Source organism: Paroedura picta, chromosome 11 (assembly GCF_049243985.1).
Source record: "Paroedura picta isolate Pp20150507F chromosome 11, Ppicta_v3.0, whole genome shotgun sequence".
NCBI lineage: Eukaryota > Metazoa > Chordata > Lepidosauria > Squamata > Gekkonidae > Paroedura > Paroedura picta.
The window spans coordinates 11465787-11480740 of record NC_135379.1 but is presented as its reverse complement, the minus strand read 5'-3'; the positions used below and the strand labels follow the sequence as shown (position 1 = coordinate 11480740).

The 14954-nt window shown below is 41.7% G+C and overlaps 1 protein-coding gene across 3 annotated transcripts in view; it reads right to left on the bottom strand.

The window, feature by feature from the left end:
- Positions 1 to 14954, bottom strand: part of PARD3 (par-3 family cell polarity regulator) — a 550919-nt gene that overhangs the window by 189939 nt on the left and 346026 nt on the right. For all 3 annotated transcript variants that reach the window (XM_077303562.1, XM_077303560.1, XM_077303561.1), the window contains exons 13-14: positions 11162 to 11350; positions 9130 to 9300 (exon numbers count right to left, since the gene is read on the bottom strand). In XM_077303562.1, the coding sequence (XP_077159677.1) occupies positions 9130 to 9300; positions 11162 to 11350 (360 nt within the window). The remainder of the gene's footprint in view (positions 1 to 9129; positions 9301 to 11161; positions 11351 to 14954) is intronic.

Here is a 14954-nt window from a genome sequence, read left to right as displayed (position 1 = left end):
TATATAATGAATGTTGAGTTCTTGATTGAACCACATAATGTTAGCCATTCCTCAAGAGACAAAGCATATCTAAAAACTGCTATCGAACCCTGGCCAGTTTTGTGGGTTTTTGTTTAAAGGCAGAGGCTGAGAAAAGAAGTCAGCTTCTTGTCCTAGAGAGAAGCACAAACGTTTGCCCCAGGTAACCTGTAAACCACAGTGGGCAGAACGGCTAAATAATGGCACCATTGTTCAGAAGGCCGCACACTGCAAAGAGCGCTGGCATACATTCCCACTTTCATGGGGAAAGGCTTTATTCAGTGCCCAATTAACATATCAAAAGCCAGATTTAAATCAAGACATCGACAGTCAGCCACACAAATATTTAACCAAAGATATAATGCCTTTTGTAAACTAGAGAGAGAGAGAGGAGAAGAAGCAAGTTTCAGAGAAAGATTAGGAGGGGAAGACTGCACAGACACCTTTTCTTCAAAAAGCAGTTTTGTTGGGTCTTCTGCCAGGAAGGTTCGCCTAATGCAAAATATGACACATGAGAGCAAGATCTGTTGGCCGCCCCAAGAGATGGACAGAAAGGCAGATGGGAAGGGGGGACACTCCATCAAGGCAAGCTCTCTTACTTCAAGTACTCTGGCAGCTTCATTACAGGACCGCTGTTGTCATTGTGGCACTACAGGGATTGATGGCGGGAGCTGTAAACTAAGCAGTGTCCCTGCAGTTTAAATTTCAGCCTCTCAAAAGCTCCCACCAAGGAGATAAAAGGGAAGGCGAATGTAAGCCGCTTTGAGTCTCCTTTGGGTATAGAAAAGTGGCATATAAGAACCAACTCTTCTTCTCCTCAGTTTTCTGGCCACGGATTCTTCAGTACTCTATACAGAAAATGTGAACTTCAACATTTGGCAACTATTTGTCTATAAGTGCAGAAGCAGAGGGCACCAGTTCCATCTCCCCTGCCTTCTAACCTAACTTATCCACACTAGGTTGGTGAATGTAAGCTGCTTTGAGACTCCTTCATGGAGAGAAAAGCGGCGTATAAGAACCAACTCTTCTTCTTCTTCTTCTTCTTCTTCTTCTTCTTCTTCTTCTTCATAATGACAACATTCAATATCCTCCCAAAAAACAGAAACACGAGTAAAAAAAGAGTATATTCATACATCTTGACTTTCAGGCCACATTAAGAAAAACATTTGTAGGGCAACTGATAGATAATTTACAGCATTTCTCCACAGAGATACTTTCACTTCCGTCCCTCAGTTATTTTCCCGAAGCCACCCTCAGAATTCCGTTGAGGAGATTTGAGCTTAATAAAAAATAAATAAAAGGGGGCCACTGCCAGCATGACAGCTGGGAAGCAATACAGCTTGACAGCAGAGTCCCGCCTTTAGAGGCTAGTATAAAGTGGCAATGTTGTCTGATTTCTGTAAAAACAGCAAGCTCAGTCCATACCACTGACTGCCTTCGCCGTTGTGTAGACAGCACCATGTTTTAAATAACGAATAATAGGATTTCAGCCGCATGGTCCTTTATCATGCAGATAAGAACAAGCTGTTCGATAAATACTAGGTGCTTGATAAATTCTACCTGCTCCAACTAGAACTGGTTTGGCCCTTATCTGAACAAAATGATAAAAGGCCAGTTAAATGGTTGCTGGAGCTTCAACAATCTCATTGCCAGGTGATGTGTTAATAAGAGTGGGGAGAATGTGTCTCTCAAAAAGGCATTGCCAAAAGAGTCTGCGGCTAAATTAAGTCTCCCTATTAGCGCCGCTTTAATTATCGTCTGTCTCTGACTTCCCGAATGAAGTTTATAAACACTGACAAACAGGCAATTTGTGCTTTTCAGAAAAAAAATTGAAACAGAAATCTATTACAACGCACCGTTTCCGAAAAATTGGCGGCCCCGGTTTTGATGTCAGCTCTCTGCCAGACTGGTGGGTACCTGCATGGAGCTGATGAAAGTATGCCCATGCTCTGTACTTCATGAAGCCACCCGTACCTGTGCTAAAATTGCTAATAGATTTGGGGGCATCCCTCCCCCCTTAGGTGTGGAATAGTTGTGTTAGTCTGTAGAAGAATAAACAAAAACTTTAAATGCAACCAGATTTACGGCAGCACATGCTTTTGTGAGCTAGCGGCCACGACTGGTAAACAAAGTGGAATGTTCAGTCAGATATCTACAGGTGCGCACACGCAGAACAGAGGGAGGGAATGATGAACAGCGGAGTTAAAAGCTCATGATATAGATCTCCTATGTGACACTCCAGAGTGCATCAAATGAAGTGACTATTCACAATAATTGTGACTGATGGAAACACAGTTTACCCGATTCAGAAATTTAACACCTGTATTAGCTAAGAAATAGACCATCCCTGCTTAATCCTTGATTAACAAAATTGCATCTACTGAATCTCCCGGATATTCCTTTGCGAAAGAATGGTGACATTTGGGACACCAATAGACTGTCCTGATGAATTTAAATATTCTTCACCCGGCTTCTGAACACTGCCATTTTTATGTCACATTTCGCACAGGGTGGTAAGGCAGCCAATATGCTGTCTGAAGCTCTGACCATGAGACTGGGAGTTCGATCCCAGCAGCCGGTTCAAGGTTGACTCAGCCTTCTATCCTTCCGAGGTTGGTAAAATGAGTACCCAGTTTGCTGCGGGGGAAATCTGGGGAAGGGAATGGCAAACCACCCCATATTGAGTCTGCCAAAAAAACACTAGAAGGCATCACCCCAAGGGTCAGACATGACCTGGTGCTTGCACAGGGGATACCTTTACCTTTAGGGGAGGGAAATGCTTATGAAGAGTTGGTTTTTACATGCTACTTTTCTCTTCCTTAAGGAGCTTCAAAGCATCTTACAATGACATTCCCTTCCTCTCCCACACAACAGGCAGCTTGTGAGGTAGATTGAGCTGCGAGAGTTCAGAGAGAACCATGACCAACACAAGGCCACCCTACATGTTTGGACCACGAAATCAAACTTGGTTTTCCAGATTAGAGTCTGCCTCTCTTAACTACTAAGAGACTTAGTTGGATATATTCTCAATCTAGCAGAGCAGTTGACCCACCAAGAAGGTTCTGTTCATGATTTAGATCAGGGGTAGTCAAACTGTGGCCCTCCAGATGTCCATGGACTACAATTCCGATGGGAATTGTAGTCCATGGACATCTGGAGGGCCACAGTTTGACTACCCCTGATTTAGATGGCCAGTACTAGATACTGAAAGCTCAAAAGGCCTAGCTGAAGGGAAGCAGCTCTCTTTAGAGGAGAGATACTCTGTGTGCCACCTGTTTTTTCCTAAACTCAGTCTCTGGCAATTCCAGCTGAAACATCTCAGGTAACAGATGTGGCAAGCACAATATTATTTCACTCAGATAACTGCCAGAAGCTTGTTTAGGTCAACTGAAGCAGAATCCACTCTTTTCAAAGGGCATTGTAATGTAAAATACAAAGCTGAGGAAGAATGGACAAAAACATTTTTTTTTAAAGAGTGTATTTTAAAAACCTTACAAAAGCAATCTGTATGACAATGATGCCTCAAAATCACCCTTCTGTTCTTTTTTTTTTAATTCCAAGACGATGCACAAAATTCCAATTTAAAATCTAAGAATCATTAGTTTGAAGCCCTGTCATTCTAACAGCTGGACAAAGAAATAGAGCCTTGGGTTTTAAAGCAGAAAAGAGAATATTCAGACTATTATCAAGTAGTAATGATTCCCCCCCCACACACACACACACACCAAAATTCTACTTCCAGCAATACCTGCGGGGACATCCTTCACAATTCATAACTTGACTTACAGAGATGTAAATCTTTCATATAGGATACGGAAGAGGAGGAGGAGAGGTGGTTTTTATATCCCGTATTTCTCTACCTTAAGGAGTTTCAAAGAAGCTTACAATTCCCTTCCCTTCTGCAACAGGCATCCTCATTCATTCATTCATTCATTCATTCATTAATTCATTCATTCATTCTACATACCACCCCTCACTATGACATCTTGGGGCAACCAACATGGAACCAATAAAGTCGGGAAACATAAATCAAACTATTTTTAACAGTGTAACAGATCAAAACAGTTCTAACAATCATAAAATCAATGTGAGAAACGTAATTTGGAAATATTTAACAGTAACTTCAGTAATTTGGGGAGAAGGAGACCATGAGCTTTGATAGAGTTGCCTGTCAGAGATGGATCTGGCTGCAGGGAGGTTCCTATCGCATTTGGCATTCAGCCAAAGTCCTGGCAGAAGAGCTCCGTTTTGCAGGCCATACGGAACTGTTTAAGTTCTATTAGGGCTTTGATCTCATTGGGGAACTCATTTCACCAGGCTGGGGCCACCATTGAAAAGGCCCTGGCTCTTGTTGAGGCCAGGCCAACTTCTTTGGGGCCAGACATCACCAATCTGTTTGAATGGATAGAGCGTGTCACTCTTCAGGGGATATGGACAAGCAGATGGCGAGGTAGTCAAGGCCAAGAGTGTTCTGGAAGAACTGTGACTGGCCCAAGGTCACCCAGGAGGCTTCATGTGGAGGAAGATTGGGAATGAAACCTGGTTCTTCGTGTTGGCTTTCTTGAACAATTGTAAAGGTGAAAAAACTGAACACAGTCTTTCACATTCCCACCACAAAATTAATAAATAACACTGTTTTCTGCCTTTACCCTGAACCAAAACATTTGGAGTAAAACAGCATAGATTAGAACCAAAGAAACATGTTTACAATATGAGGGGGGGACGGACACAACAAGCAGTAAGCTGCTTCCCAATATTTAATGCTGACAAGAGACATTCTGAGGGCCGGTAATAAACAAAGCTTCCCTCTGCCACTCACTTTATTTATAGGCCTTGAGACTTGCTGGCGTCCAGCCGGTTTGCTTGGGCCAAAGTTCAAGGTACTTGTTTAAACACTTTATCGAGGCCACACATTGGAAGGAGTCAAAGCGGGGCTACATGCCATTACATGCTTTTCAGAGTGTGTGACATGATATGTCATGGTACTGATCAGGGATTGGCATGGCCCATGGATGCCAGAAAATGGTTGTACCAGGAGCATGTTCAACGCGCAGCTAGAAAAACATGTTTAAAGAGATTACGGTTCTGAATTTCAAATCTAGTGTGTTTTTATTCTTTGTTAGAGGTTTTTGTTAATCGACCTGGCCCGAAACTGTTCTGAAAGGATTAAAGCATATTCAAAAGGATAAATAGTCACAAAACTAGGATAAATTTACTAGGATAAATAGTCACAAAATCCACTGAGATTTTTCCCCCCCTTGGATTGTACAATGGGGAGATTTTACCCTGCTATTAAAATATCTTTATAATCACAGTGAAAATAGGTGTTTTAACATAATGTTAAATTACCTACCAATCAACTAACTGGGGGGGGGGGATACCCTCTGTTATTAATAGAACAATGGCATATTCTTGACCAGTACAGCTTAAAAACACAGTCTCACAATACATCTCTAAACTAAAATTTATTCTCTCTTCCTGGCCAACAGAATTATGCTTAAACCAAGATGACACCATGCACAAAACTATTGCTAAGTCAATTTACTTGGTGAGCCAGCTTGGTATAGTGGTTAGGAGCACAGACTTTAAATCTGGTGAGCTGGGTTTGATTCCACGCTCCCCCACATGCAGCCAGCTGGGTGACCTTGGGCTCCCCACAGCACTGATAAAGCTGTTCTGACTGAGCAGGAATATCAGGGCTCTCTCAGCCTCCCCTCCCTCACAGGGTGTCTGTTGTGGGGAGAGAAAAGGGAAGGCAACTGTAAGCCGCTTTGAGCCTCCTTCGGGTAGAGAAAAGTGGCATATAAGAACCAAATCTTCTTCTTCTCCTCAGTTTTCTGGCCATGGATTCTTCAGTACTCTATACAGAAAATGTGAACTTCAACATTTGGCAATTATTTGTCTATAAGTGCAGAAGCAGAGGGCACCAGTCTCTCCTGTCATTTCTGATTGGAGACAGGATGGGTGGTCACATGGGGCATCATCTTCTCATTAGAGCTCCCCAGGGAATTGCTCCTCATTCATTCTCTGCAAGTTTGGTAACAGAAACTCACTTCAGTTTTGCTAGTGGAAAGTGCCATCAAGTGGCACCCCCATGGGTCTTTCCAGGCAAGAGACAAGCAGAGATGGTTTGCCATTGAATGCTTCTCCATAACTAGCCTGGACTTGCATGGTAATCTCTCAGCCAAGTACCAATCAGGCTTGACCCTGCTTAGCAACCAAGATCTGATGAGATTTGGCCATGAAGAAGAAGAAGAAGAAGAAGAAGAAGAAGAAGAAGAAGAAGGTTGGTTCTTATATGCCGCTTTTCCCTACCCGAAGGAGGCTCAAAGCGGCTTACAGTCGCCTTCCCATTCCTCTCCCCACAACAGACACCCTGTAGGGTGGGTGAGGCTGAGAGAGCCCTGATATTCCTGCTCGGTCAGAACAGTTTTATCAGTGCCGTGGTGAGCCCAAGGTCACCCAGCTGGCTGCATGTGGGGGAGTGCAGAATCGAACCCGGCATGCCAGATTAGAAGTCCGCACTCCTAATCACTACACCAAACTGGCTCTCAGGGCAGAGCCTGCGAGTGTTCAGTGCCAGGTATATACAGAGGACTTCTGAAGAACCACTGGGATTTGCTGGCCACTTCTTATTTTGCAGCTGCATGTTGCTCTTTTCTTCTACACCTTGTTTTATTAGGCTTCTTTGTTTTAAACTTGGATTGTGGTGTCCGAAGAATGTTTGTGGATCCGGTGAATCAAACCGAGGGGACAAATATGTTAATGCACTGCCTAATCCCAATTCCCTTCTAAGCATTATTAAGTCCTACTCTGACCATACTACTGACCCAAAGCATGCCGTACGTATTAATGGGAAGTCTGATTTTTAGCACAGGGTTTGCAATTTCAACACACGTCTCCTTAGAATCAGGTAACTTTCAGCACTGTGTTTATCAATTCTGCCCACACAGCAAGATGATTGAGATCAGTTCTCTCCATTAACAAGCACAAAATGCCAAAATGAGACATGCATAGATACACTTTGTCACGAGTGCGTGTGCACCTCAGTCCTGATTTTGGCATGCTGAGCTTATTAACACAAGACAGAAAGGGAACGCATGCATGCACACACAAATCATGTCAAAAGTAATGATGCTGCCCAGTCATTACTGGGAGGATGGAAATCCCTGCTTCAATTTTTATCAGGTCTGGTATGAAAACAACCCCATTTTGATAGTTTTCAAGAATATCTTTATTTGCAACTTCTGAATGCTTCCATGTGGAATTTAGCGTAGATTTTGCAACCATAATAATTTTTCCCAACAGTTTTTTCCTTGCCAGCATTCATTTAAATAACAAATGTTGCAGATGTAAACATAATACAATCATAATTATAGTAGGCATATCTGTTTCTAAGTCAGATGGCTGCAGTGTGCAAGAGGGACAGTAACCTAGACAAGTACTTGGGGAAGGAGGCTTGCAGGGACAATGAAAACAGAGAACAAATTAGAACAATATTCACCATAATGTCATTAATGGTTTCAATAATTTTGAATACAAGTGTTTGTTTTGTTCTCTCTCTCTCTCTCTCTCTCTCTCTCTCTCTCTCTCTCTCTCTCTCTCTCTCTCTCTCCATAAACCAAGCTGGTTTCCAAGCATCTATGACTGACATTGTAGGGATTTTGTTGTCACTGAGAAGGGTATATACAACTCAGTTATGTTAGCAAAATCTGGGAGCAAAGCATTCACAGAAATACCCCCCCCCCCCTGTTTCTATTTGTTTGTTTGTTTTTTGTTCTCTAGTAAGACAGGGCAAAGCAGTCTTTGATCCCCTCTAGCAAGGAGTCTGCCTCAGACCTCTGAGGAGAGGGGTGGGGTAGGGTCAGGGAGGTCTAAAAGACAGCAGATTCCAGGAGGGGCTTCCAGACTATCTTCAAAAGTAAAGGAAGTCAACAGAGCAAGGGAGGGAGCAGTCCACAAGCAAATAAGGTCCTGAATACCTATCTAATGAAGTTGGTAGGTGTAACATAGGTTCATGATAGCTGCTCCCTCATGGCTACTTAGAAAGTAAACCAGGCATTCTCTTGAGGGCAGTGGAGACACCAGAACAAGTTTACAAGATGGATGCCTGACTGAGGTCTTGTGAACAGTGACACAACTAAAACAATTATCCTCTTGCTTTGCTGATATAGTCTCCAAACAAAATAGGGCTCTCCCAGTGCAGACAATTGCATCTTGGATTTTAATGCTTATATTTCTACAAAATGCCCACATAATAGTTAACAAATGCTGCACATTTACTATGCAGTGGGTAAAACAACACGTTGAATGTCGAACTCTGACTTGCTCTTGTTTTTTTAAAAAAAGCCATAGGAAATTGTCTCACAATGTTCTTCAAAACTTCTGATTTCTCAAGGCGGGGTAGGTTATGGGCCTGCATGTATCTATTCATACTGCAGCATTCTAAGCAGAATGCATGCTTTAAAGCCCTTAACTGTATGCATAGCATAGCATACTTCTTAGTGCCTAATGTACCACTGAGTTAATCATTAGTTTATTGATAGATTCTTACTTTGAAACACTACATTTCTGATGAACAGGAAATGGGCAATTTGCTACTTTGACAGCGACAAGAACAAACAAATCAAACCAAAGGTATCATAACATTGATTAAATTGGACAGTGGGGTTGAAGAAAAAATAATAGTTGTGAAACACGGTGATATTTTACTTTAATAAAATCTGATACCTTCCGTGCACTCCGCACTTTCCATAAACCACGTGAAAAGCTCTATAACAGTGATCTTTACAAGAGGTTGGTGTGTGCTGTGTATATTTGTTTAAAACATGTGATTAATCTTATTATACTTAAGCCCAGGGGTGGGCAAACTGTGGCCTTCCAGATGTCCATGGACTACAATTCCCATGAGCTCCTGCCAGCATTCACTGGCAGGGGCTCATGGGAATTGTAGTCCATGGACATCTGGAGGGGCACAGTTTGCCCACCCTTGATCAAGCCTATCACATGATACCAGGTTCTAAAAGTACATCTTCAATGTTTTCCCCAACTCCCATAATTTTCAAGATGGAATGAACTGCTCAACTACTAAACAAAATGGTGCTTGGTTACCTCATTGCATTTGCTTATTCGCCTGGCCACAATAAGCTGAATCATTCCTCGCTTGTTTCCTTCAGTGGACATAGAACGACGCAAGGTTTCCATGGCATCTTGGTTCGTTTTGCCCAATAAAGATTCCCCATTGACTGCTATTAGTTGATCGTTCACTCGAAGTCTTCCATCCTAACATGGGAAAATTGTTAAGAGAGTTTATGAAAAAGGAGAGACTAACCTTCAAAGCTCATGGTAAAATGAATATCATGGCTTTGAAGAAGTTACTACTGATGTGTGCCTCCCAATCCTATTCTAATTTCCAACAAGATTGTAGAGAGAGGAGCAAAATGGAGCCAGGGACAGATATTGAGGGGGGGGGGCAGAATTCTCTACAAACCTAAAAAGTCCTAGGTTTGCAGAAAAATATTAAATATTTGGAAGTAATCCCTGAAGCATATCAGTTGCAACAAGCATTAAACAGAAATAGATAAATCTTCAGTCAACTCATCTTGTGACCTCTCCTTTCTGCTGTCATAGAATCATAGAGTTGGAAGGGGCCATACAGGCCATTTAGTCCAACCCCCTGCTCAACGCAGGATCAGCCCTAAGCACAACTGTCCCCACAACTCCCATTACCATCATTAGATAGGCAGTAATGTGGGCACCAATCTATATCCCCCTTACATGGCCTGTCCATTGATGCTAAGAAGTCAACAATACCTTCCCCATGACTTCTGTTATTGGGTTAATCCATCTCGTGCAGGGTTTTCCTCTTTTTCAACTGTTTTCAACTTTTTGAGCATTATTCCCTTATCCAGAGACTTGTGCCTCCTCATGATGTGGCCAAAGTACAGTAGTTCAATTTAGTTCTTTTAGCTTCTAGGGAGAATTCAGGCTAGATTTGCTGCAGAACATTCTTTGGGGAAGGTGTTTGTTTGTTTGGATGGTCCATGGTATCTACCTTAGAAGGTATAAAAAGACTGTTCAGCATTTTATCGCTCCAGGTGTCTCTTGTCTTGAAAATATGGCAGTATGTTCCCTTGTCACCATTGGTCATACTAACTCTCACCTCTTTCATATGGAATTGTAAACCAGAGCTGTAAACCTAAGATAAGCACTCTGTAAACCAGAGATAAGCACTCTGTTGCTTTTTAGCTATCTGGCCCTCCTAGACAGTGGTTCTCCCAGTGTCTTAAGTTGCTGCCTATGCTTGACTCTCTGCACAGCTAGGAACAAGACCTCTAGGGAATTCCATCTCAGAAATACACATACTGCATTGATGCTGCAGGAATCCTGGGTATCTTCAATAAGTGTGAGAAGCTATCTGCTACAAAATGTGGAAAGATACACTCTTTGATATGGGCCTTTAGTCCAAAAATGTTCCTGTTCGGAAATGATATAACTGTAATAGTATTTTATGCACATATGTTGAATTGTTCTCTGCTGCCTATAAACTAAACATACATGCTGGTTCTCCAACCATCCTCTGCTACCATTATGTTGGAAAAAATGAATGAATACATGAGGCATGTGAGTTCAGCTTCTATAAAAACGGTTTACTAAAAGATGAAAGGAAACAGTTATAGGAGAGATAAAGTAACAGCAGCCTCCCCAGCAAAGCTACTCAGGAAACAAACTCGAAATAGGATTGCAGATGTTTCATTAAAAACAATGTTTTACGATGTACAACAAAAGCATGAAAATACAAATCATTATATTAATGTATTTAGACAGAGAGTTATACACCACCTTTCAGCCCAATGGGAAACAGCTTTGTTTCTCCTTCTTCCATTTTCTCCCCACAACAACTACCTGTGAAAGTAGACTAAGCTGAGAGTGGGTGACAAACCCAAAGCCATCCAGTGAGCTTCACATCAAAGTGGGAATTTGAATCTAGGTCTCTCAGGTCCTAACCTGACACTCTAACTACTACATAATGCTAGGAAATGTAAAGAAGACACAGTAAACAAAGGTGAATTGATCACCCATCAGTACCAGCAGTAAAGCAGGTTTTCAGGCCAACTTACAATCCAGATGGTTATTCACTTACTTTGGAAGCAGCACCGCCATTAATGATGGACTTCACAAAGATGCCCAAGTCTGCGTGGTTCTCTTTTGACCGGTTCCCTTTGACACTGACGCCAAGCCCAGCTGACCCAGAATCATTAAGTGGGACTTCAAAAGTAAGGAATTCTCTGGTTCCATCAGGGGTAAGGACAAGGTCTTCTTCTTCTGCTTTCTGTTAGGAAGAGATTGAAGACCGTGTCGTTGAAAAATGTTTGTTGTCTGCAATTATCTCCTAGCCACAGCACTTCCAACTTAAAAAAAATATACCCAATCTCCAAAACCACAATAATTCCTATCAAATTCTATGGGGAAATCTGTAGTAATCATGCATCTGGCAACACCTTCAAACAACTCCTGGTGCCAGATGTGACCAATTTATATGGGTGATTGTGTGAGAGAGGCTGTGTAAGCATGGACCTTTCAGAATTAATACCCACTTCAACCGTTCATTTGCCAAGGTATCAAACCAAATGTGTTTTCTTGTGCAAACTGATTTTGAGTCTAAAAGAATGGTATGAGAGTATTCCATGTATCCCAAGCAGCAAGAGGGAAACACACAACATGTGTACACACACACTGTTAATTTTGCCCACTCCTCTTTTAATAGTGATGACTATAAATGTGTGAGACCAGGTAAATCTCTTTGGAGAAGTCATACAGGACACAGCTGTGATTGCTATTTTTTTCCTTTAACCTTCTACATCTGTTCTTTTTTCACACACCTTTCTTCTTTCACCTTTGCTCCTGTTCAAATCCACAAGCAGTAACAAAGACACAGTCCACCTTTAAACATCACAACAAATGTTCATCAGATTCCTGGTTTGAGAAGCCTTGAATCAAGCTCCAGTCCTTCGTGATGTCCAGAGGTTTTCCCTCTGAAGGTTCTGGGTTGAGGGAAGGGAAACCATCTCCCATTTGACCAGGTTCCTGCATTTAGTTGCCATACCAAACTGGAATTTAATTCAAGGCTTCCCAAGGTTTGCCATCTATTGCTGTTATTGTTTAATTGGTTATTGTAATTTTATGTGATTGTTATGGATTTTAGGGGAGGGGTTTTTATGTGAGCCGCCTCGAGCCTTTGGGGGTAGGCGGGATATAAATAATAATAATAATAATAATAATAATAATAATAATAATAATAATAATAATAATAATAATAATAATAATAATAATAAACAACCAGGATGGCTACATGTGAGGAGGAGGAGGAGCAAGATATGCATTCGAGCATTCTTCCCACCAAAGAGGTCTTGTTATGAGGTCTGAATGAGACCCGCTTACACAAGAAGATTGTGAATGGACAAATATTTAGGATAAAGCATTTTTTTCATTAAATTTTGCTTGCTATTAATTACATGTTGCTATCTTGTGGTTAGGCATTTTGACAATTCCTTGTGGTGAATATAAACGGCTTTCAAGCAATTAGGTACACCCTCCTACATTGTTCCTGTGTGTAACTTCTGCCTGAAAAGCAAATGCCAAAGTGGCAATATGTGGTTATTGTGTATTTTCCTGTCTCTTGCAAGGATGAGGAACATTCAAAAACTATCACACTGAGATGGACAGTCATATAGTGTTCTTCTTAACAGCAGGAGGCCCCAGCAGAACACAGTTTTGCCACAAATTATCTTTCTGGTAACAGGATGCAAAATCCTGATCTGTATATAATAGAAGACTATTCCTATCAAAGGATAATTCCCTCAATTAAAAAAAAACTGTTACCAGAGTATTTTTGGAAGATGACTCATGGAGTAATTTACAACTGGTAAACAACTGTGAGGTCCCAGTTGATAGTCCCAATAAGAAGACTATGCTGAAGAAAATCTTGGGTCTTGTACACTGAAGTCCATAGCTTCCTTTGTTGAGTCACTCCATCTCATTTTGGGTCTTTCCCTTTTCCTACTGCTTTTGACTTTGCCTAGCATTATTATCTTTCCAGGTGAAACTTGTCTTCCTATGATGTAAACAAAGCCTTCCATTTTGCATATCATTGATTCACAGTTGACTGAGACACCAACTATTCCCCCAAATCGGGAAGTACATGTCCAAACTAAACTGTGCGATAATCCATGCCAGAGAGTTGACAAAAATGTTAAGTAGTCTTTGAATGGATTTTCTAGTTCTAAGCAAGTTATCAGTCTATCAGTCAACTATGCTAATGTACAATATATAGCTTTGGGTCAAAAGACAGCTCTTTCCTTTGTAACCCATCACCCTTGTGGCAGAAGAGAGGGATGGGGCATTCTCAGTAGCAACATGCTTGCTTGCTGGGACTAGTAGAGTAGAAGGATCCTGAACAAGGGAAAAGGAGGTCAAACTATATCCACATCGCACATTGATATTCTTGAGTAACGTATTCTGCAAATAAGCAGCTAATACACTGCCCGATTTAAGCTTAACAAAGAAATACTAAATTGCCACACAGGCTGAATGAAGCAGACCACCACCAGTATCTAGGACTGCTCACTCTATTAACCAGTTCTTTTCCCCTCCTCACCAGAGTGTAGTTCCTGAAGGTGAAGGACTCTTGGCCAATCACAAAGAAACTGCTCCTCATGCAAAACATGAGAGTAGCATCAACTAAGTTAGTCTAGTACGGACCATGGCCAGAGACAAGCTGGTATGGAGACTTCTGTCATCCTTTCAATGCATTTATTTAGGGCATTTAACCCTGCTTCTCTCTACCTTGTTGTGACTTAAAGTAGCTCACAACAATACCCTCTCTCGCATACAAAGACAACAGAAAACTAAAAATATTAAAAACCACATTAAGAACCCATATGCCATCAACAAACTAACGTACAGGGAGCAGAAGGGAGGGGGGAGAGCAGGTGGTGGCAGCTCTGCCTTTGGTGACAAATCTTTCTCACTAGGCAGACACTCCCTTCCAAAAACCTGATTGATCAAGGGATTCCATATTCATTGACATGGTTTGTCAGTCTTTCTTAACCTTTGCTAAGGACCCCTCTTTCTCATTTTTATTTGATTCAGAAGTGAGGCCTTACTCGTGAAAGCTTATGCTGGGATAGACTTAACTAGTTCTAAAGGTTATTGATTATTTTCACTCATCCAGTATCATGTTGGAACAGCTTCCCCGTTGATAGGAAAGTCTGGATATGGTTTTATCACTAGAAACTTTCTATGTAATTTCCATCAAGCCAAAAGGGACCACTTGCAGACTCTTCCCCAAAGACCTGGCTAACTGCCAACTGTGCATTATTAAGTCTCAAGAGTCATAACGCTGACAATCTCCCTAAAAGCCTATTTAGAGTTCTATGATCTGTAAAGATGACTTTCTCCAAGAGCAGCATGCAATGTAACCCAAATCCAGAACCATGGCAATTCAGTCACTTCTCCTGCATGAATTTCCTCCAGCCCTTTACACTATTCTTAGCACTGTAAGGAAGTGCAAAACCACCTACAATCCCCTTGTTTGTTTCTTCAAAGGAACACTAACCATGGTTAGCACTGGTCAGGAGCAGGTGTGGCACTTAACTTACAGGAAATTTTCTTGGCTCTAGATCAGGGGTAGTCAACCTGTGGTCCTCCAGATGTTCATGGACTACAATTCTCATGGGAATTGTAGTCCATGAACATCTGGAGGACCACAGGTTGACTACCCCTGCTATAGATGGCTATTCATGCCCAAGCCCCAGTAACTTTACCAGTGCTTTAGGGTCTGGACTCTTTATTGGTAACTAGTGTCAGTTCCATCATTGTCTTCTCCTGCACTGTTGCCATTTGGTTGGGATGAGTCAGTGTCCACTGTCTGTACG